The 24,631-nt window shown below is 41.3% G+C and overlaps 1 protein-coding gene across 5 annotated transcripts in view; it reads left to right on the top strand.

The window, feature by feature from the left end:
• The first annotated feature begins 7,491 nt into the window (after positions 1-7,491).
• Positions 7,492-24,631, top strand: part of CXXC4 (CXXC finger protein 4) — a 182,204-nt gene continuing 165,064 nt past the window's right edge. For 2 of the 5 annotated variants that reach the window (XM_082259397.1, XM_082259398.1), the window contains exons 1-2: positions 8,083-8,223; positions 10,123-11,185. In XM_082259397.1, the coding sequence (XP_082115523.1) occupies positions 10,358-11,185 (828 nt within the window). In that variant the 5' untranslated portion in view covers positions 8,083-8,223; positions 10,123-10,357. Of the gene's footprint in view, positions 7,554-8,082; positions 8,224-9,693; positions 9,799-10,122; positions 11,660-24,631 lie in introns of those variants that run through there. The other 3 variants (XM_082259395.1, XM_082259394.1, XM_082259396.1) reach the window with 3 other exon arrangements.

Raw genomic sequence — 24,631 nt, 5'->3', positions numbered from 1 at the left:
TGATCCTAGAGCAGAAAAACTCCCCCAAAACGCCTACATGTGAACGGAGCCTAAACGTCTGTAGTAGAGAGAACAATGTAGAAGTCTGTGTATGACAGGGGGTGGGAACCTCTTCTAATAGATTCTGTAGTAGATGAATGGACCCATATTTTATATTAAGGATACTTTATTAATCCCAAAGGAACATTTTTGAAAAATGTACATTGAGTTCAGTGGGGAGTATTGATGAGTGCAGTAACCCATAGCAACCATATATCATTATTGTATTGGTATCAATCAGTGTAATGATTCCATTTCTAAAGCATTGATCATCTGTAAAAGAGAGAACAGTAGGGGAGTTGGCAGGGGGGCTGGGTATGGCTTCTAATAAAATCTGAAAATTTAGCAGATGATTTGATTCATATTTTATATTGGGATCAGAGTCAGAAGAGACTAGTGATGAGTGCAGTTACCCATAGCAACTAGATGCCATTATTGTACCTGTAACAGTCAAGGGTGTTGAAGAGGTAAATAGCCTCGCGCTTATAGTATATGCAAATAAATAAATAAATAGATGTGAATAAATATACAGTATATGAATACATATATAGGTGTAAAGTTGTAGCTGCTGCTGAAGAAATAAAGTGCTAGTGCCTTTAAGGTGATGAATGAAAAGTAATTCAGGGGCTGCTACCATAAATTTAGTGCGCAAATGTGCAAAATTAAAATGTGCAAATGCTACAACAAACTGCAATTCATTAACAACAATGCAAACCAATAGCAATAAAAACCAATAAATCAAACTCCTTTAAGTGCTGGTGACGTAAATTATGAGGGCTACAGATGACGCCCTGATAGGAAGGCGAAACGCGTCCAGCGATTGGCTGAGCGTACCTGGTCACCTAGTCATTTCTGTATGGGCACATTTCCACAAACTATTTTTTTGGGTATACTTTACATTATGGTTTATTCTCCTTTTAGGTGGATTACATGTGTCCGCATGGTTAATGTGTTGGGGATAGTTTCCTTGTAATGTATACATGGATGCACGAGTTCAGGCATCCTTCTGTGGTGATAGTACACCATATGGAAGACACAATGATTTTATGTACCTATTTTTGTATTTTTGTATATTCATGTAGGAAGTGTATTCAGGTATGTGTGGGTGTATACCGACATACAGGTACATACACATACTATACAAAGGTTCTTACATTTGTTATAGTCATTATTTTTCTCTGTTTGTTACGTTGTATGTATTTACATTTTTTCCAATGATTTTCATTGGTACTTTTTACACGTTTTTTTAAACGTTTTTCTATGTGATTGTCGGTCCAGGTCTTTGTGTGTATGGGTGAGTTCACGGTACACACGATGGGCTGGAACTTCAGCTTGATTTTTATATTTAAATCACCACTGAGATGCCCTTTGGGGCTGAGGCCAGGTGATTAATTGAGTTGTGCACAACTGCTGATTGTCACCGCCCCCGGTACACCTGTTTTCATTGGGGCGGTCTATTTAAGATCTATAGTCAGCTACAGTCATTGTAATGATTAAGCACAAGATGTATGTGTGAAACGCGTCTACGAGACTTTATGCTGGTGTCTTTGGTGTCATCACTTGCAACTTTTTGGAAATAAAGGTATTTGAAACCTATTGGAATCCCTGGATGTGCGGCTAATTCTTTTCCTACAAGTGGTCACGAACGACGTCACTTCCGGCCGGTGGAGCGCACGCTGCGTGATCTGTCTTTACATGATTTTAATATTGTAATTAGGTTTCTTAACTTAATAAACGCATTTACCGTAACATACTTCACTATGGATGGCATTCTATTTTCATGAGGGCACTCTGGATTCAAGGATGTCTATTTAAAGGATCTCTCCCACCAATTGGCATTTAAAAGGCTGTGTCTCCAAGGAGCTGTGGATACATCAGAGGATTATTATATATTCACTACCTGATTTATAGCGACTTGTGGTAAGTAGAAAACCACAGGGGGAGCACTGGCACTTTAATCCAAGCAAGTGGAGCACAGAAGCACTTTCTTCATATGCACTTAATGGACACTATTGTGATATATCTATTTATATTTATTGATTTATTGGACTTATAATTTATGTCACCAGCATTTAAAGGAGTTTGATTTATTGTTTTTTTTGCTATTGGTTTGCAATGTTGTTAATGAATTGCAGTTTGCTGTAGCATTTGCACATTTTCATTTTGCACATTTGCGCACTAAATTTATGGTAGCAGCGCTGAATTACTTTTCATTAATCAAGGGTGTTGATTTACTAAAGGTAAGTAGTCTGTGCACTATAAATGCACCCGCAAGTGCACCCAAAAGGGCACTTCAAGTGCTGTTGCTCTAGTTCTGAGGGGAATATGCAAGGAAATTCAAAATCTGCATTTTTGCTTGCACATGATTGGATGATAGAAATCAGCAGAGCTTCCCCTCAGATGTAGAGCAACCGCACTTGCAGTATATTTTCTTTAGTAAATCAACCTCTATGCAGTTATACTATTTGTATTGCACTGATCATCTGTAGTAGAAAGAACAATGTGGAAGTTTGTATATGATGGGGGCTTGTTATATCTTCTAATAACTTTTGTAAAAGTAGTAGATTAATTTATCCATATTTTAGATCCAGATTCAGAATAATTTATTAATCCCAATGGAAAGGATTGAGAAATGTATATGGAGATCAGAGGGGACTGCTGATGACTGCAGTCACCCATAGCAACCAGATGTCATTTCCCTGGTATTAACCAATATATTAATTCCATCTCTATAGTACTGATGCGATTCAGAATACTTTATTAACTTCAAAGGGAAATGATTGAGAAATATATATTGAGGTCAGAGGGGACAGATGATGAGTGCATGTAACCCATAGCAACCAGGTGTCATTATTTTACTGGTCCCAATCTATGTAAGTTAATGCAATGTAATTCAATTTCTAAAGCACTGATCCTCTTTAGCAGTGAGAACAGTGCGAAAGTTGGCAGGGGACTGGGTAAAGCTTCTAATAAAATCTGTAAATGTAGCAGGTGATACAAATTTTTTATAATTAGAAGAGACTACTGATGAGTGCAGTAACCCATGGCCACCAAATGCCATTATTGTACCAGTAACAATAAATGTATTTATTCTATTTGTATAGCACTGATCATTTATAATAGAGAGAACAGTGTAGAAGTTTGTTTATGACGGGGGCTGGGAACCTCTTCTAATAGAATTTGTAAATGTAGTAGATGGATTGATCCATATTTTAGATTCAGAATAATGTATTAATTCCAAAAAGAAATGATTGAGAAATGTATATTCAGGTCAGATGAGAGTAATGGTGGATGCAGTCACCACTAGTAACCAGATCTTATTATTTTGCAGGTATCAATCAATGTGTTGGTTCCATTTCTATAGCACTGATGCAATTCAGATTCTGGATAGAAAGAGAAATTACTGAGAAATGTAAATTGAGATGAGAGGGGACTGATGATATGTGTAGTAACCCCTAGCAACCAGATGTCACTATTGTACTGGTCCCAATCAATGTGTTGATTCCATTTGTATAGCACTGATCATCTGTAGAAGAGAGAACAGTGTGGCAGTTAACAGGGGGCTGGGTACAGCTTCTGATAAAATATGTAGCAGATGATTTAATCCATATTTTGTATTGAGATCAGAGGCGACTAATGATGAGTGTAGGAACCCATGGCAACCAATGTCATTATTGTACTGGTACCAATCAATGTATTGATTCCATTTCTATGACGGAGGCTGAGAAACTCTTCTAATATAATCTGTAAATGAAGTAAATGAATTGATCCATATTTTAGATTCAGAATAATTTATTATTCCTCAAAGGAAATGGTTGAGAAATGTATATTAACGTCAGAGGGGAGTAATGATGAGTGCAGTCACCCCTAAAAACCAGAAGACATTCTTTTGTAGGTACCAATCAATATATTGGTTCCATTTCTCTAGCACTGATTCATTTCAGATTACTTTTTAATCCCAAAGGAAAATGATTGAGAAATGTATATTGGGATCAGAAGGGAGATATGATGGATGCAGTCTCCCCGGATGCAGAAAAAACATGGATGGATGCAGAAAACACATGGATGGATGCAGTCAATATGGATGGATGCAGTCAATATAAACACATGGATGGATGGATGCAGTCAATATAAACACATGGATGGATGGATGCAGTCAATATGGATGGATGCAGTCAATATAAACACATGAATGGATGCAGTCAATATGGATGGATGCAGTCAATATAAACACATGGATGGATGCAGTCAATATGGATGGATGCAGTCAATATAAACACATGGATGGATGCAGTCAATCAGATGTCATTACTTTTCTGGTACCAATCAATATATTGATTCCATTTCTATATCACTGATTCAATTCAGATTACAGTACTTTATTAACCCAAAGGGACATGATTAAGAAATGTATATTGGGATCAGAGGGGAGCAATGAATATATTCATTCTATTTCTATATCCCTGGTTCAATTCAGATTCAGGATACTTTAATAATCCCAAAGGGAAATTGAGAAATGTAAATTGGGATCAGGGGGGGACTGATGAGTGTAGTGACCCATAGCAACCAATGTCATTATTTTATTGGTCCCAGTCAATGTATTGATTCCATTTGTATAGCACTAATCATCTGTAGTAGAGAGAACAGTGTAGAAGTTTGCATAGGAAGGGGGCTGGGTATATCTTCTTTATATAATCTGTAAATGTAGTAGATGAATTGATCTATATTTAAGATTCAGAATAAATTATTCTGAATCTTAATGTATTAATCCCAAAGGGGAATGATTGATGCATGTACATTGGGATCAGAAGGGAGTAATGATGCATGCAGTTACCCCTAGTCACCAGATGTCATTACATTCCTGATACCGATCAATATAGTTCCATTTCTATATCACCGATTCAATTTAAATTACTTTATTAATCCCGAAGGGAAATGATTTATAAAGGTATATTGGGATCATAGGGGAGTAATGATGACTGCAGTCACCCCTAGTAACCAGATGCCATTATTTTGCAGGTACCAATAAATATTATGGTTCCATTTCTATATCACTGGTTGGATTCAGATTCAGGATACTTTATTAATTCCAAAGGGAAATTGAGAAATGTAAATTGGGATCAGGGTGGACTGATGAGTGCAGTGACCTGAATCAACCAATGTCATTATTTTTGGGGTCCTAATCAATGTATTGATTCCATTTGTATAGCACTAATCATCTGTAGTAGATGGGTATATCTTCTAATAACATCTGTAAATATAGTAGATTAATTGATCCCTATTTTAGATTCAGAGTAATTTTATAATCCCAATGGGAAATATATTGAGGTCGGGGGGGGGGGTAATAAGGAGTGCAGTCATCCCTAGTAACCAGATGTCATTATTTTTCTGGTCCCAATCAATCTATTGATTCCATTTCTATAGCACAGGTGCGATTCAGATTAATTTATTAATCCTAAAGGGAAATGATTAATAAATGTGGATTGGGATGAGAGGGGAGTAATGATGGATACAGTAACCAGATGTCATTATTTTCCTGGTACCAATCAATATATTGATTCCATTTCTATATCACTGATTCAATTCAGATTACTTTATTAATACAAGGGAAATTATTAATACATGTAGATTGGGATCAGTGGGGACTGATGATGGATGCAGTTACCCCAGTCACCAGATGTCATTTTTTTTCCTGGTCCCAATAAATATAGTGATTCCATTTCTATATCACTGATTCAGAATATTTTATAAATTCCAATGGGAAATGATCAATAAATGTAGATTAGGATGAGATGGGAATAATGATAGGTACAGCTGCCCCTGGGAATCAGATGCCATTATTTTCCTTGTCCCAATCAATATATTGATTCCATTTCTATAGCATTATTAATTCCAAAGGGAAATGATCAATACATGTAGATTTGGATGAGAGGGGAGTGATGATGGATACAGACACCCCTGATCACCAGATGTTGTTATTTTCCTGGTCCCAATCAATATATTGATTCCATTCCTATATCACTGATGTGATTCAGAATATTTTATTAATTCCAAAGGGAAATGATCAATAAATGTAGATTAGGATGAGAGGGGAGTAATAATAGGTACAGTCACCCCTGGTAACCAGATGTCATCATTTTCCTGGTCCCAATCAATATATTGATTCTATTCCTAAATCACTGATGTGATCCAGAATAATTAATTAATCCCAAAGGGAAATAATTAATAAATAAAGATTAGGATGAGAGGGGGGTAATGATGGATACGGTCACCCCTAGTAACCAGATGTCTTTTTTTTCCTGGTCCCAATCAACCATATATTGATTCAATTCCTATATTACTGATGTGATTCAGATTACTTTATTAATCCCAAATGGAAATGATCAATGAATGTAGATTAGGATGAGAGGGGGATAATGATGGGTAGTCACACCTGGTAACCAGATGTCATTATTTTCCTGGTCCCAATCAATGTATTGATTCCATTCCTATATCCCTGATGTGATTCCGAATACCTAATTAATCCCAAAGGGAAATGGTCAATAGATTAGGATGAGAGGGGGTATTGATGTGTACAGTCACCTCCAGTCACCAGATGTCATTATTTTCCTGGTCCTATCAATATATTGATTCCATTTCTATATCACTGATGTGATTCAGAATATTTTATTAATCCCAAAGGGAAATGATGAATAAATGTATATTGGGATCAGTGGGGACTGATGATGGATGCAGTCTCCAGATGTCATTATTTTCCTGATCCCAATAAATCTATTGATTCCATTCCTATATCACGGATGTGATTCAGATTACTTTATTAATCCCAAAGGGAAATGATCAATAAATGTAGATTGGGATGATGGGTACAGTCACCAGAAGTCATTATTTTCCTGGTCCCATCGATATATTAATTCCATTCCTATATCAGTGATGTGATTCATTCTACTTTATTAATCCCAAATGATGAGGTAAATGATGAATAAATGTAGATTAGGATGGGGGTAATGTTGGGTACAGTCACCCTGCCCCCAGTCCCTGTGCTGGGATAGTAGAGAGAAGTGTAGAAGTTTCCAGTGAATGATATATCTGGCACCCCCCCAGCCGATGACAGAGCCCCCCCAGTCCCAGTCCATGGCAGGGTTGAGTCGGTCAGCCATGCAGACATTCCCTTCTCTCTCACACACACACACCTGGGGGATGGAGAGGAGGAATGAGGTGAATGGCCGCCCTCCTCCTCCTCTCACAGCCCCACAGGAGGAGCAGGCTGCGGAACTCCCCTAATAACGACCCCGAGACAATGCTAATAATGATGGCAGCCGTGTCCCTGTGGAGGGCTGCAGGGGAGACGTGGCTGTGGAGGCGAGCAGAGGATTTGCTGTGGGAAAGGAAGAAGGAGGGAGGTGGGGGGAAGAGGGAGGGGGGGTGTAATAGGAGGAGGGGGAGGGAAGACTACAGAGAGAGCAGTGGCCGCGTGTGTGCCTCTGATTCCCGGTGTAATTTGCAGCCAATCATCAGTAGGTGTCCACATCCCTGCATCCTCCTCACCTCGGCGCCAATAACTCTCCACCTCCCTCCCTCCTCCTCCTCCTTCCCTTTTCTCTCGCTTTCCCCCCATCCCCCTCCTGCTTCCTCTCTCCCCCCATCACCTCCTCCTCTCACGGCCCCCCCATGCCTCTCAGCCACACGCAGAGAAAGAGAGAGAGAGAGAGAGAGAGAGAGACTGACTGACTCCCAGGCTGCCTCCCTCCCTCCTCCCTGCCTCCCTCCCCGCTCCTCACACATCTGACTGGAGAGCAGCGCACAGGGAGAGCCAGCCATAGACACACACAGAGGAGGGAGAGAGAGGAGACCACCGAGAGACCACCGAGCAATACAATACACCCCCTCCTCCTCCTCCTCCCCCCCTCACCACCCACACCCCAATATCACACACTTCTTTCTTTTTTTTATTTTTATTATTTTTTTTTTATTTTTATCAACATTCTTTTTTTTAATTTTCAATTTAATATTTTTTTAAATAATTTTTTTTGTCTTTTTTTTTTTTTTATATAAATTTTGTCCTAAAGTGGGGTGCCCTGGAGCCGGCGGCGGGGTGGCCTCTTCCAAGCGGCGCTGGCTGATATGTTCTCCTAATTCCATGCAGACGGCAGCGTGCGGAATTGGCGTCCTATTCTCCGTACGGTGGTAAGTACACTGATTTTTTTTTTGTGTTGTTGTTGTTTGTTGGTAATGTCTTCACACCTTCTCACCCTTTTTCCCACCCTCCCCCTATTCTACGTCTTTAATAAGTGGCGGAGGATTCATTTTATTAATTAATCTGCATCACCGGCCCCTCCCCCCCTCCCTCCTCTGATGACCTTTGATCTCTGCATCATATTAAAGATTCCCCCCAGGCGCGGTGTAATGATAATAATAGGGGGGGTTCTCATTTACCTTTCACCTGAGCTCTTCCTTTTTTTATTTTTGGAGAATTCACCCAAAGTGAAAGGCTTGATTGACTAAGAAGGAGTTAGTTTTGCATGTGATCTGTAGTTGGGTTAATAGGGACCGTCCCGTGTCTGCCTCTTCCCTCTCCTCCTGGGGTTGCATTTAGCCTGGAGCCTTTTGGGGCAGCCTTTTGTAGTGGCAGCCTCGGCTTTTTCCTTCATAGACGAAGCTTTGAGCTTCCACTTTGGCTGGGGATTTCAGATCCCTATCTCCAAAAAAAGAAAAGAAAAGCCGCCGTCACCTACTTTTGGATTTTGTTTACAGTCGCCTCGTTTGTCGCATCTGCAGGAGATAATGTCATGTACCAGTAAGTCATGCTTAAAACGCTTCATTAAACTAATTAGGACTTTAATGACGGTAATTGATAAGCATTCTGAACTTTGGAGGCTCGGATTCCTACTGGCCTTGCTTCTAATATTTTTATTTTAAGGATACGGAGGTGACCATTGATGAATTTAGAAGTCTTGTTTATTTTGGTTTCTAGAAACTCCAGCAAGAAAAAGTTTTCATGAATGTAACAGGCTAAACAAAGTGACATAAGCAGCACCTGTGTGCCGGGAGACAATGAGGCGTCTTTTCTCCCCCCCCCCATCCCCCCCCTATACACGTCCTGTATGTGCAGGTGCCTTTTATTGTCAGCGTGTGTGCTGCCACCAGGGCTTAGGGATGCAGAGGGCTTCTCATTCTGTGATTGTAAAGAGCTCAGCCTCAGTACAGCTGCTGGCTCTTAGATAACACCAGAAGAATATGAAATTGACTGACTTATTTTTATCTGGCCCCTTTCTCATCTCTTTTTTTTTTTCCTCCTCTTCTTCCCTTCCATCCACTCTCCCTCCCTCACATTGCAGGGGCCCACCTCCCCACTCCCCACCATTTAAATGGCTGCTCCAATTGAGACCTGTCCTTGGGTACATTGAATTAAGACCCTAGCAGAGCCAGCTGTGCTGGGATTCAAACTAATGACCATCAGACACAGAAGGACACTGTGGCAGCTGGTAGTTTTCTATTCCACCCCCCCCCCTTTTTTTTTTTTTTTCTTTTTTAGTTGAGATTGTATACAGGCGGGCTCTTGGTGGCATTGTGCCTTCAGTTTAGACTCCCAATGCATTGTCGACTTTCTCAGCACTTAATTTGCTAATTTCCTGTTGGTTTTTTTATTTATTTTATTTATTTTCTGTACAAGACCATTTTGCTTGCAGCCTTCCAGCGTTTCCGTGCCTTGACAAGACTTTGTTCATGCATTTTATAACGTTAAATGCCCTCTGGTTAAAGGTACTATAACCCTTTCCATCTCTGATTTACATGTCTTTTGATCTCTACTTTCCCTCTCTCCCTTGGCATTTGTCAACACCCCCCAATTTCACTCCCCTCCCCTCTCCCCCCCCCCCTCTCTCCACCTTCAGGTATTCCATCCAGCTATTAATGCTATTATGCAATTCAATTATGTTCAGGGAAGGGAGGGAGGAAGGGGGGTTGGGGGTTGGTGGGGGGTAATCATATTTATTAATGTGATGGAAATGATCTTGACAGTATATTTATTTCTTTTCTCTCCTGTACACCTTTTTGGAATGATTCTCTTTGTTTTACTTGGAACAGTTGGCGTTTGTGATAATGCACAAGAAGATGCTCCGTGACAAACTGATGTCTGCTGAAAAATCACCTAAACGGAAATAAAAAGCTCTCCTTTCCGACGCGACCGACAAACCCAATCTGTAGATAAAACCCAGTTGTTTGAAGAGGTTCTCACCCAAAAATAAAAGTGACTGAATTAAGCAGTTTCGGTGGTTTCCCCCCTCTTTCCCCCTCCACCCCCTTTCACTTACCCCCAGAAATGTCCAATATGAACACGAATGTCTGCGTGGAGAATGGACAGAACCCCGACGCTTCCGTGCTCCCCAAGGATAACCTGGTGGAGGGGGCTTTAAACAGCCTTATGGATTACAATTCGGAAATGGAAAGGTATAGGTCCTTTGCAACGTTTTACAAAACGAATGGTGCATTTCCTCAGGCTGCTAAAATTGCCAGGATCACCACCCCTATCTTCCCCAGTGCCCGGATAGGCATGTCTCCTTGGAACTGTGATAATGCAATGCTTTGGGGGAGGAAATCAGCAGCTATCAACCCTAATAGGACCAGCATGCACAGAAACGACTCCCAAAGGCTGGGGAAGCCTGGCGCATCGCCAGAGTCGTTGCAAATGGCAAATAATAATTTCCTTTCCACCTTATCCCCTGAACACTGCAGACCTTTGGCAGGGGAATGCATGAACAAGCTCAAATGCGGCGCCGCTGAAGCAGAGATAATGAATCTCCCTGAACGCGTTGGAACTTTTTCCGCTATTCCGGCTCTAGGGGGCATCTCATTACCTCCAGGGGTCATCGTCATGACAGCCCTTCACTCCCCCGCAGCAGCCTCGGCAGCCGTCACAGACAGTGCGTTTCAAATTGCCAATCTGGCAGACTGCCCGCAGAATAATTCTTCGGGAGCTGGCGGGAACCCTGCCAAGAAGAAGAGGAAAAGGTGTGGGGTCTGTGTGCCCTGCAAGAGGCTCATCAACTGTGGAGTCTGCAGCAGTTGCAGGAACCGCAAAACAGGACACCAGATCTGCAAATTTAGGAAATGTGAAGAGCTTAAGAAAAAACCTGGCACTTCACTAGAGGTCAGAGGAGATGATTCTTTCTTTCCCTGCCTTCCCAGCTCCCTGCTTCCCCCCATCCCTCCACCCCTTCAGTGCCTCTTGTCTGGCTTCAAGACGCACTACCCCTTTTCCGATGCCTCCGTCAGGTTGTGAGGGTGTCATTAATGCACGGCTTTATGTGCACAGAGAGATCATTTGTGTGTATGTGTGTGTGCTCATGCAGCTGGAACTTTTACAACTTTTTTTTTTTTTCTTCACCCATTTTAAGTATTAACCCTGTGTTGTCATTTCTGAGTACCTGGGAGGTATAAGATGTTCTGTGTGTGTTTTTATGAGGACGGAGCCTATTGAAAATATTTTTTGGGAGTCACAGGAATGTGTTTTTAAAAAAAAAAAAAAAAGCTGCTGTATCTGTACCTTGTCATGTTAAATTATACATACAAATGTTTGCAAAAATGTTATTTATTGTCCTAAAAGAAACATTTAGTATGTCCTGTAAATTCCGAACCACTGCATCATTAAGAGACATTCTGCAATAAACGTTGTCCCATACACCTAAAAACAATCAATCACGTGTGTATGTGAAGCACCTTGAATTTGTACACAAGACACACCGTTGTGCTTTAGTGTAGACCACCAATAATGCATTTATTTCCTTTAAATTGATCATTCTTTACATGTATTCCATCATTTTTAGAATGGTTTTTCCTTTATTTTTTTAGCTTGCTGTTAGTTTTCATGCATACGTTATTTCAGCATTCAATTCCAAATACAAGTTTTTTTTTTTTTAAAGGCCAGCTCCTCTCAAAACAGATATATCCGTTTTCAGTATGCTCTGGTGGTTTGAATCATTATCATAATTACCATGCAGTAGTTTGTGTCTCCCATCCACACAGCTATGAAGAAGGTGTTGCCCTCTTGCAGTTGGACTGGCCAGTTGAATCCAACAGTGGGAAGTGTTTGATGGCTTTGACAGTTGGGTGGTCTTAGGAATTTTTGAGATTATATTGCTTTTGCAGTCCCCAAGAGCTCCAAGAAGACAGCATGTGAATCAATTTACCAGTGACAACAGCAAACTGAAATACCTGTTTTGAAAAGTTTGTTTGAATAGGAATGCATGGCTAATGGAGTATTTGTGGTCCATTGGTGTGCCCCAATTGATCTTTTTAATAATAGAAAATTCTTCTGTTACACACATGCCACTGCAATGTATGCCACCCCAAAATGTTGGGGTCTATTTTACTAAAGGAATAGAGACTGTGGGGTTGATTTACTAAAACTGGAGAGTGCCAAATCTGGTGCAGCTGTGCATGGTAGCCAATCAGCTTCTTATGGCGCTTTTCCACTGCATGGAACCGAACGGTTCGGCTCGCTTTTGTGCTTTTCCACTGCTGGTACCGCATGGTACGGTGTAGGAACGGTTCGGTACGGCGGGGCTTTTCCACTGCATGGAACCGAACGGTACGGCTCTCAAAAACAGTACCACCTCGATTGTGGTTCCAAGAGGTACCATACCGGTACCATATCCCACAATCCTTTGCATGCAGTCACTACTAGCCACTGATTGGTCAGAGAATCGTTGTTATCCCACCCACTTAACTTTAGTACTACTTTAGTGGAAAAGCATACCGTACCGTACCAAACCGTTCCAACACCGTACCATGCGGTACCAGCAGTTGAAAAGCAAACCGGGCCGAGTAGAGCCGAGGCGGTACTTGCAGTAGAAAAGTGCCATAAGTTCATCTTGTACAATTAAGCTTTGACAAGAACATCTGGAAGCTGATTGGTTCCTATGCAGAGCTGCACCAGATTTTGAATGTTCCAGTTTTAGTAAATAAGACCCCGGTATTCATTTAGCAAAGTGAATTTTCATGTTGCAAAGTGAAGGTTTTACTTGGCTTAGTAAATAAAGTGAGGTTGTGCTGACATCCATCATTCAACTATGTGCAAGCAAATAAATCACCTTTTTAGTTTTTTTTTTTTTGCATGTGATTGGATGTTCAAAGTGAACACAACTTCATCCTCTTTACTAAGCAAAGTAAAAATAACTGCTTTTAGTAAATAAACCCCCATTGTCTGCTGTAGGACTTTCAGAGAAAACGAATTAGTGATGAAATGTTTGAAAGAGAATAGTTTTTGTCTGGCCATATATTATACCAGTGATGGGGAACCTTGGCACCCCAGATGTTTTGGAACTACATTTCCCATGATGCTCATGCACTCTGCAGTGTAGTTGAGAATCATGGGAAATGTAGTTCCAAAACATCTGGGGTGCCAAGGTTCGCCATCACTGCATTATACAATCTTCTTATTATACAGTTTTCTTTTAGATTTACCAAAACCATGAGGTCAAGCACTTGCAATTTATTTGCAGTCGGGTAGGCCCTGGCACTACCTGGGAGAAAGTAAATCTTAAGGAAATTGAAAAAGAAAATGATATAATGTATGGCAAGTTATATACCTTTTAAGGATAAAGAGAGATCATGGGGGCTGCCATTGCTGACTTCCTTCTAAAAATGCTAGTTGCCTAGCTGTTTCAAGCTTCAGTAGTTTGAGTCACTGACAAACTAAAATGTAAAGTAAAGCCTAACAATAAACTTCTCTTATTTTCTACATTTTGGTCTGTTAAATATACTGTTAAGTGTTTTGTAATATCTGTTCAAAAGTACAAAAAAATACCTGTTGTTCCTTTAAAGAGGTCTAGTGAGCTGATGACATCTGTACTCTCTGCCTGTTCTGTTAAAGGGGAACTCCACTTTCGTGGGAAAAAAAAAATAGCAAATAAAAAAAAAAAAGTAATATAGCATATAAAATTGCTTCACAAGTCATTGTAATTGAATGTTGTTAAAAATGACCTTTCCTTTTCAATCTGCAGCTCTGTAATTTTCTGTAAAATGCAATATGGTTACCTGGAGGCATTCTGTACACAAATGGTGTACGGAACCCCCCCCCCCCCCCCCCTAGATATGTCATTTCCTGCTTGTGTGATTGGCTCACTGATTTTCCCAGACCTCTGCACTAAGATACAAAGATTATCGGCATCCCCTGTAACGAAAATGTAATTTTTGGTGATATTCTCCCAGAGTGAAATCATGTCTAAAGGGCTGCAGGCCCTGTAAGTTTGTTCATTAGAGTCATGTAGGTGCAGGAGCTGATTTATAATTATGAAACCACTCCTATACAGATTCACTGCACATGGACACAGACAAACAAACAGCTATTCCTTCAGATTAACAAATGGTAGGAATCTGCAACAAAGTTTGTTAAAATCCCTGCAATGTACATAGATAACCCAGAGGGAAATGTTTTTTTTTTTTTTTTTCAACAAAAGTGGAGTTACTCTTTTCCCATCTATCTCTGAGGACCACAAAACCCCTACCCCATATGTGATGGAGATGGGGAGATTGTTTTTTCCCTAGGGTGACAATGGCTTTTATAGATACAGTACAGGGAGTGAGTGTTGTCACTCTAGGACAGGAAGCATGTTACTGCCAGGATCACCAGGTAAAAATAAAGGGAAGCAAAGGAAAAAAGCCTGAAAAAAACCCAAACGCAGCCACCTCAACTAAGGACTAGTACGCAGCAATATTTAAAATGATTGTATTTTAGTTTAGATGCACTCTAATGGTGGCCAAACACTAACCGAAAAATCATTAGAAAATCTGTCATTTGGTCTGTTTGTTCGTTTTTCATCCAGTTATTGGGCACAAATAGAAAGTCGGTTTTAATTTTTCAAAGCCGAAAAATTGAAGGAACAGTTTGGAAAATTCTGCCGCACTAACGATAAATTGAAAGGTTAATGTGTTTCTTGCCCAATCTTTTTGCACTAGGCATATGGGACAAACTGAACGAAAATCGGATTCATTTATGTCAATTGAACAATTTATCGTTCGAAATTGGGTCATTACATGATGGCACGATCGTCTGCTCTCAGGGCCGATTTTTCGTTTTTCAAAAATGAGTTTGAACAATTTTTTTCGGCTAGTGTATGGCCAGCTTAAGGCTGATGTCAAACGGGGAACTTTGCCGCTAGGGAACCTGCTGCTGACGATTTGTGGAAATTACCAGTGGCAGGATCTCTAAGAGGCTGACTGTTTGTCTTTCTGTAGCAAAGACAGCATGATGTTGCTCCCATTGCTAGCGATCAAGATTCATCACTTTAGGGAGGTATGGGCAGCCTCTTTAGTGATCTTGCCGCTGGTGCTTTGTCTGGCGGAAGAATCACCCAACTGACATCAGCCCTCAATCAGAAGTCCTACTTTGTGTACTGTGTCAGTGACTTAGGCCTGTTTCACACGGGCTTCAGCTTGTATAAGAGCAGTGTGAACAGCAAGCTTTGACAGCATTTGTAGAGCTTTCAGCAAGCTTTGTTGAAGCTTTTAAAGTACCACTCAGCTCCAGTTTGTAAATGTTGAACTCAGATGCTCATGGGAGTGCTGACTGCCACTTTAGCAAGCTCCTAGCAAGTTTTAAGCAAGCTTCAAGAAGTGCTGAAGCCTGCTAGCAGTTTGTTTAAAGGTTCAGTCAGCACTCCCTTTAGGATCCGTGTTTAACATTTACAAACCAGAGCTGTTTAGTGCTTTATAAGCTCCATCAAAGCTTGCTGAAAGCTCTGCAAATGCTTTGTCAAAGCTTGCTGTTCACACTGCTCTTATACAAGATGAAACCTGTGTGAAACAGGTCTTAGAAGGTACAAGAAATAATGGAACTGCATCTAGCATTTTCAGAAAAAGGTCTGCAGTAGCAGCTTACATATTTCTGTCACTACAGATTTCTTTAAAGCAAACCAATCAGGGCCTTCAACATTCTTAAATTAGTTTCTCTGTTGGTACACCAAGGTGCATGTAAGTACTTAAAGTGATTGCCATATCCTTTTTTGTGTGCCTGGGCAGCCCCCAGTCTCGTGCAACCACTGAAGTGAAGCCTTACCTTGGCTCCAACTTGACCTACTACCCAACCCCCTTAAGCATTTTTCATATTGAATCAGCTGCCTTATTTGTGAACACTTTGGTGATTGTAGAGTAGTGCCTGATGTCCAAAAAAAGTCTTACTTGATTTCGAAAGTTTATTAGAGATAAAAGTATTCAAGGAAAGCCAATGCATTTTTGGGGGAATTGCCTCCCCCTTCTTCAGGGCTGTATTGCTTGGATAATGACTCTGAGAGTGTTAAATATATCCGATCAGCAGTCTCTGCAGTATGCCGGCATTGTGGAGCACAGAGAGCTTTCATATGGTTAGACTCAGAGATGGTTAAACCTATTTGATCAGTGGCTCTGCATTATGCCGGTGTAACGTTAGAAAACCATACCTCGTTAGAATTCCATACCCTCGTCACTTCCTGTCAGAAACAGCTGAGCAGCGTAGTAGTGCGCATGCTCAGAGCCCCGGATACATCATTGAACAGCAGAGAAGTTGACAAGTGCGCATGCTTGGAGGGTATGAAATTATCACGGTAGTGTGTGTAATGTTACACTTGCGGCGGTTACATTAAAACAGTTCGGCTGCAACAAGGGTCATCTCCGCTCCTATCCCTGTCACTTCCCTGATCTCGGCTAATAAATATAAAAGCGGCGGCCGGTGTATGAAATGCAAATGACGGAGATGTCGGCTCCGTGATCCGCTTTTATATTTATTAGCCAAGATCAGGGAAGTGAGAGGGATAGGAGCGGAGATGACCCATGTTGCAGAGGAGCTGTTTCAATGTAACAGCGGCAAGTGTAACGTTACACACACTACTGTGATAAATCCATACCCTCCGTAGGTGCACCGGAAGTGACAAGGGTATGGTTTTCTCATGGGTATGTTTTTTTCACGGAACACCGGCATTGTGGAGCAGAGAGAGCTTTTATATGGTTAGACTCTGAGAGGGTTAAATATATTTGATCAGCTGCTCTGCAGTATGCCGGCATTGTGGGGCAAAGAGAGCTTTCATATTGTTAGACTCAGAAATGGTACACATATTTGATCAGCGGCTGCAGTATGCCGGCATTGTGGAACAGAGAGAGATTTCATATGGTTAGACTCTGAGAGGGTTAAATATATTTGATCAGTGGCTCTGCAGTATGCCGGCATTGTGGGGCAAAGAGAGCTTTCATATGGTTACACTCTGAGAGGGTTAAACATATTTGATCAGTGGCTGCAGTATGCCGGCATTGTGGAACAGAGAGAGATTTCATATGGTTAGACTCTGAGAGGGTTAAATATTTTTGATCAGCTGCTCTGCAGTATGCTGGCATTGTGGGGCGGAGAGAGCTTTCATATGGTTAGACTCTGTGAGGGTTAAATATACTCCATCAGCGGCTCTGTAGTATGCTGGCATTGTGGGGCAGAGAGAGCTTTCATATGGTTAGACTCTGAGAGGGTTAAATATATTCCATCAGTGGCTCTGCAGTATGGCGGCATTGTGGGGCAGAGAGAGCTTTCATATGGTTAGACAACTCTCTGCTCCACAACGCTGGCATACTGCAGAGCTGCTGCTCAATTATATTTAACCCTCTGAGTCTAACCATTCTCCAAGAACAGCCCCGAAGAAGAGGGAAGCAATTCCCCCGAAACGCGTTGGATATGTTTTGTATACTTTTATCTTCATGTATAAAAAATCATCAAGTGAGACTTTTCTTGGACATTGGGCGCTCCTCCAATCACCCAAGTGTTCCCTGCGGTAACACCCTCATTGTCTTTATCAGAAAGGTAGCAGCACTGTACCCCAACAAAGTCTTTCACCTACCACCTACACCTGAGATATAACCCATTGGAAGCAATTCCCTCTATACCCCACCCACAGTAATCTGCCGCTAGGCAGGCTTCAGCAGCACCAATCTAGCGCTGTCTTCCTCCCGAATGTGATCCCCTCTTATTTGTGAGACAATAAAGTGGTCCCAAGCTGTAGGTGATAGACTCTGTTGTGCTCTAGGGCTGCTACCTTACTGATAAAGACAATGGGGGCATTAGGGCAGGGAACATTTGGGTGATTATAGAGGAGTGCCCGATGTCCAAAAAAAGTCTCACTTGATGATTTTTATAGTTTATTGGAGATTCAAGCACACAAGTAGAGCCAGCGTGTTTCGGGGGAATTGCCTCCCCCTTCTTCAGGGCTGTATTTCTTGGAGCATGGGTAGACTTGGAGAGGGTTAAATATATCCAATCAGTGGCTCTGCAGTATGCTGGTTTTGTGGGGCAGAGACTGCTCACTCCATCCAAGTGTTCCCTGCGGTAACGCCCCTAATGTTATCAGAAAGGTAGCAGCCCTAGACCCCAATGGAATCTATCACCTACCAGCTACAATTGGAATATAACCCATTGAAAGTATTTCCCTCTATACCCGCCACACAGTAATCTGCTGCTAGGCAGCCTCCAGTGGCACCAGTCCAGCACTATCTTCCACCCAAACTTGATACCCTCTTATTTGTGAGACAGTAAAGTGGTCCAAAGCTGAGGTCCACCTTGGTGCAAACGTTTTTGCTAGAGTTCAGTATGCTCCAGAGATCGTGGGCTCTGGTTGTACAACAGAAAATGCTGGGTGCGTACTGTAGCCAGTACTGCTAATTTAAAGCTGTCAGGTTTGCTTTAAGCCTGGCATCTCAGAAATGAAAGGACAACCTCCCCAAGCCAGGTTTGGTGGTATTGAAATTAATTGAGTATGGTGCAATTAACTTACGTTTTAGCTGCCTCCTAGTGTCCTATATTGAGCATCCACAAGCCACACCAACCCATGGCTGTGCCTTAAAGTGTTACTAAACCCATAACCGTAAAATCAGTCTGTATATGCAGTAAAGCATGTTTATTATACTCCTTGTGGAACCTAAGGAGTTAATCCTCTGCATTGTGTAAAAAAGGCAGTTTGATCCTGTCTTCTCTAATCCTCCCCCTTCTTTTACTGTCCCCAATTTATCTGCTGATAGTACAGAGCCCTAGGAAGCACTCTGCACATGCTCAGTTTGGTGTGTATTGCTATAGTTTTTCTTTTGGGGGAGCATATGATCAGCACAGGGCCAATCAGCACTGTCCAGACAGGGTCAGGGGTCCTGCAGCCTCATAGGGCAGTCAGAGTAGAATGAAACTTCTCCTACAAGCTTTAGCCAGACACCAATCGAAGTCACAAGACTTCGTATATACCTCTGATGAGAAAATGTATTTAGAAATGTATATTTACTAAATTAATTGCATTTCCATGTTCTGTGTACTGTGGGAGACCAGATATAGTGAATACACGGTCCTGGGTTTAGTAACACTTTAATGGGTCTCAAATACTTCTTTGGGTCCCATATTCAAAAGCAGTTGGGGAAAGATGAACCTGGAAGGTCTTGGTTTTGGAGCAGCATGATAGACATGGGTGAGATGCCACCATACTTTGCCCATATACATTTAGAAATGTATATTTACTAAATGAATTGCGTTTTCATGTTCTGTGTACTGTGGGAGATCAGATTTAGTGAATGTACGGTCCTGGGTTTAGTAACACTTTAATGGGTCTCAAATACTTCTTTGGGTCCCATATTCAAAAGCAGTTGGGGAGAGATGGACCTGGAAGTCCTTGGTTTTGGAGCAGCATGATAGACGTGGGTGAGTTGCCACCATACTTTGCCCATCTATTTACACTTAATATGGTATGGTGGAGTCCTCCTTTAACTTGATTGTACACGTTGTGTATAGTACATGTTTTTGTAGGGAGATGGAACCCTACAAGCATGTGAAAAATCCTAGAGCACATGCAGTAATCGGTTTGATTGGGTTAAATTTTACTGGCTAGGAAAAAAAAAAGTGCTGTTGTGCAAATGAGGCACGGAAGGCTTCTCCATTCATAAATTAGCAGCTTCATACTCATTCAGCAATGAGCAGAGTTTTGAATGTTGTCATATGTCTAGCTCCCACTTCCTGCAATTAGCGTGGTGCAGCTGCAGCTCTCGGTCAAGTGAAGACCTGTCGCTTGTTACAGCACTGAGGTCAGCTCTAGCCTGTAGGGATTACTGTCTCTATTACTTTATCGTATTTCAGAAGAGAGTTTGCAAAAAAAAAAAAGATAGGGGGGGAAAAAAAAATAATAATTTCTTATACTTCAAAATACGTAAGTGCTAATCGTTTTATTGATATTAATAAAGGCATTGAGCGGCTGGAAATTTCATCTTTTCCCCACCCCAAAAAATCAATACCCAGTTGACAGAATGATTCATTGTGTGCTGGCTTGGGTTTGTGTGAGTTTATATTATAGTTTCATCTGCTTGTATAGCCAGAAATGTAACCACAGCAAAAGTAATGTCAGTGCTGGTTTTAGCTGTGAAATAATGATAACCACAACACAAGTGAAATGGCTTCTAATTCTTTCAAATGTGTTTTCTAGTTGTTTAGCTTTAGGCGGATTGATGAGGTTAGCGAAGACCTTTTTTGCATACCGTAGACACTAGTAGCGGTGAAGGCAATCAAATATATCATAACACTTCAATAACGTTGTTACCGGGCCTGCTGTCATTTTTGTCATGTTCTTTTATATATTGTTATTTTTATACTTTTTGGGTTATTTGCTTGTTTAAAAGGTATTTCTAGCTACATTCAAATTTGGCAAGTACTTCAGAAGCCTAATGTTAAGGCCCGTACACACGATAAGAAAATCTGAAGGGAAATTTCATCCGACGACCGTTCTGCCGATTTTCGGATTGTTAGTATGGTGCTTTCGACAGCCGACTCCAACTTTTCGACTGACAAAATCCTGATGTGCAGGCTATAAAATTTTTGTTGTCCATCAAAACAACGTCCGATTTTCGTCTCATTAGTACAGATTTTGATGGAAAAAAAATCTTAAGAGCAAGACTAGGCATGCTCAGAGATGAAAGAACACATACAAAACAATCCAACACATGACATCACTTCTGAAGTAGAATTCTGTTGTACGGGAAAATTCCTTACAAAATCCTGATGTGCAGGCTATAAAATTTTTGTTGTCCGTAATACAACCTCCGATTTTCGTCTCAGTACAGATTTCGACGGAAAAAAATCTCAAGAGCAAGACTAGGCATGCTCAGAGATGAAAGAACACATAGAAAGCAATCCAACACATGACCACTTCTGAAGTAGAATTCTGTCGTACGGGAAAATTCGTATGAAAATAACCTCTTCACTTTCCACATCAGCATGCCACAAAAAACGGACGACAGAACGTTCGATAATTTGATCGTGTGTACGGGGCTTTACTCTATTCCTTACCACGTTAGGGCTTGTGTACTGTGGATGCTACATTGTGTCCTACTTACTTACCCCCTTAATGACCAGGCTTTTGTTTGCGATATGTCACTGATATTTTAACTGACCATTGCTTGGTCATGCGACGCTGTACCCAAATAAAATGCGTGACCTTTTTTCCCACAAATAGAGCTTTCTTTTGGTTGTATTTGATCACCTCTGTGGTTTTTATTTTTTTGCGCTATAAACAAAAAAAGAGCGAATACTTTGAAAAAGAAACAAAACAATATTTTTTCCTTTCTGCTATAAAACACAGCCAATTAAAAAATCAAATGTTTTTTCATCAATTTAAGCCAATATGTATATTTATGGTAAAAAAAAAAAAAAAAATCTCAATGACTGTATATTGATTGGTTTGCGCAAAAGTTTAGCATCTACAAACGATTCAATATTTTTATGGAATTTTTATTTTATTTTTTTACTAGTAATGGCGGCGATCAGCAATTTTTAGCTGGACTGCAACATTGCAGCGGACAAATGGAACATCTGACACTTTTGACACTTTTTGGGGACCAGTGCTATTATTACAGTGATCAGTGCTAAAAAAAATGCACTGTCACTGCACTAATGACACTGGCAGGGAAGGGGTTATCATCAGGGGCGATCAAAGGGTTAAGTGTGTCACAGTTGGTAAGTGGTGCTTACTAACTGTGGGGGGGGGGGGGGGTTGCACTGATTGGGGGGAGACAGAGACTTGGATTCCTGCTTTGCAGTAACACAAGATCTCCATCTTGTCCCCTTGCTTGTTTACATGGGCAGATCGCCATTCTGCCTCTCTCAGGGATGATCGCGGGTGGCCGGCAGACATTTAGTCCATCTGACCCATTGATTGACATCCCCGCTAGCATATCACAGCGCGATGGCGCCTCCGGCGGCGCAATGGCACCATCTAATGACTTTTGAAAGAAACGACGGACAGGTACATCGTTTCATGCAAAAGAGCCACATTGCCGCAGTAAATACACGGCGGCCAGTTGGCAAATGGTTAAAGGGACTTTGTCACTAAGTGGAAGTAGGATTTGCACTGAGGTACCGAAATATAACTACAACAGCCTCCCAAACCTTCCTGTTACAGACAAATACTGGACTGTTCTGACAGGCAAAGCTCTCACCCTTCTGGGTAATATTGGAGCTTACCACAAAGCCATATCCCCAGATTGGAGATAGGAAGAAGTGGGCAAGCTTAGGAACCCTTGAAGCCTTTCCTTCAAGAACAGCTAGAGATGTAATCAAATCATGAAAATTGGAGAAGCTGATCCAAGTAGGTGCAGGCAGGCTACAACTCTTCATACTGGCAGAATGTTACACCCCCTCTTTCCCCTAGTGACAGGGTCAAGTATCAGATATACTGTAGATTTTTATGTTAAGAATGGCCATACATTATACAATTTTCTTAATCAATTTCTTTTAGATTTACCATCAAGTATGTAGTGGAAGGGCCTGTCTGATTGCATACAAATTGAAAGTTTTTAGTTTGATCTCATATTATATAGTTTTATTAAATCTAAAGGAAAATTGTATAATGTATGGCCAGCCTGAGTGCATGCAGTTTTATTTAGTTTAGTGTTACTAAACCCACAACAGTAAAATCAGTCTGTATATGCAGTAAAGCCTACTTATTATGCTAACTGTGGAACCTAATGGGGTAATCCTGCGCGTTGTGTAAATAGGCTGTTTGGTCCTGTCTTCTCTGATCCTTACCTTTTTCCACTGTCCCCAATCCATCTCCTGATAAGACAGAGCCTTTGGAGGCAATCTGCACATGCTCAGTTTGATGTGTATTGCTATAGTTTTTTTTTTTCTTGGGAGGGGTCATGTGATGAGCACAGGGCCAATCAGCCCTGTCCAGACAGGGTCAGGGGTCCTGCAGCCTATTAGGACAGTCAGAGTAGAATGAAAACATCTCCTACAAGCTTTAACCAGACACTTATAGAAGTCGCAAGACTGCTATATACTGCTGATGTTAAAAGGTATTTAGCAGTTTATATTTACTAAAACTATTGCATTTCCATGTTCTGTGTACTGTGGGAGACCAGATATAGTAAATGCAGGGTTCTGGGTTTAGTACCACTTTAAGTAATGTGTACGTGTAAGACTTGCTACTCCTGATATTTGTTTTATCTGCTTTTCTCTTTGAAAAGGACAGCACCATCTCTGTTTAGGCATCATCAGGACACTGATGATCAGTGCAGATGTCCTCTTTCAAAGGTTTCGGTTACCGGCTCTCTCCTCTCCTCACGCTTTGACAGTGTGAGAAAAGAAATGCCGATAACCGGCAAGTGTGTTTACATCGTGATCAGCTGTGATTGGACACAGCTGATCACGTGGTAAAGAGCCGCTGTGATTTGCTCTTTACCGATCTGTGATCAGCTGTGTCACAGGACACAGCAATCACAGAGTGCACCAGGTGAGGGCAACATACAAGGGGTTCATATGACCCCCCCCCGCTTCACCCAGAGCTGGACAACCACGCTGTAGCCGTCATTTGGCTTAAAGCGGAGTTCCGGACACAAAATCGTTACTTTAGATTTTGTGGCATCCGCTTCCTTATTGTCACCTGTAAAAGAATTGGATATTCCCGTTTTTTTTATTTTTTTTTACTTACCTTGTTTCAGAAGAAAATATACTCACCTTTCCTTCAACTTCCTCCCTCCTTGGCCGCGGCCCGCGCCGTTACCTTCTGTCCTGCAATGCATCCTGGGAGCTATTACTCATCACTCCCAGGATGCAATGGGCAGTGACGAAGGCGGTCGGCCGCTCCTCTCATCGTGTTATTTGCAAACAGGAAATAACGTGATGATAGGCGTCCCTATACTATGCCGATCACATAGTACTGGGCATGCGTGAGATTTCGCTCTGCATTCATCGGCCCCCTCCATCTAGAAAGAGGAAGCAGGGCATATATTTGCACACAGCGGCTTCGGTGACCAGCAAAAAGATGGCGGTGCTCTGCAAACATTTTATAAAGTAAGATTTAATGATTGTCATTCTATTATTTAAATGTATAAAACCGGATTAGCGGATGTATGAAGGGCGGTGGATAACTGTTTTGGGAAGTATTTAAAAAACGATTCTGTGGCCGGAACTCTGCTTTAAGCACGGTCGGCAAGTGGTTAAACTGGTGCAGACACAATCTGCTGCAGCTCTGCATAGAAACCAATGAGCTTCCAATTTTTTCTTAATTGAACATGCTGAAGTTAGAAGCTGATTGATCCAGTTTTAGTAAATCAACCC

Source organism: Pelophylax lessonae (genome assembly GCF_965119305.1).
Source record: "Pelophylax lessonae genome assembly, chromosome: 1".
Classification (NCBI taxonomy): Eukaryota; Metazoa; Chordata; class Amphibia; order Anura; family Ranidae; genus Pelophylax; species Pelophylax lessonae.
This window is presented reverse-complemented; position numbering and strand designations above follow the sequence as displayed.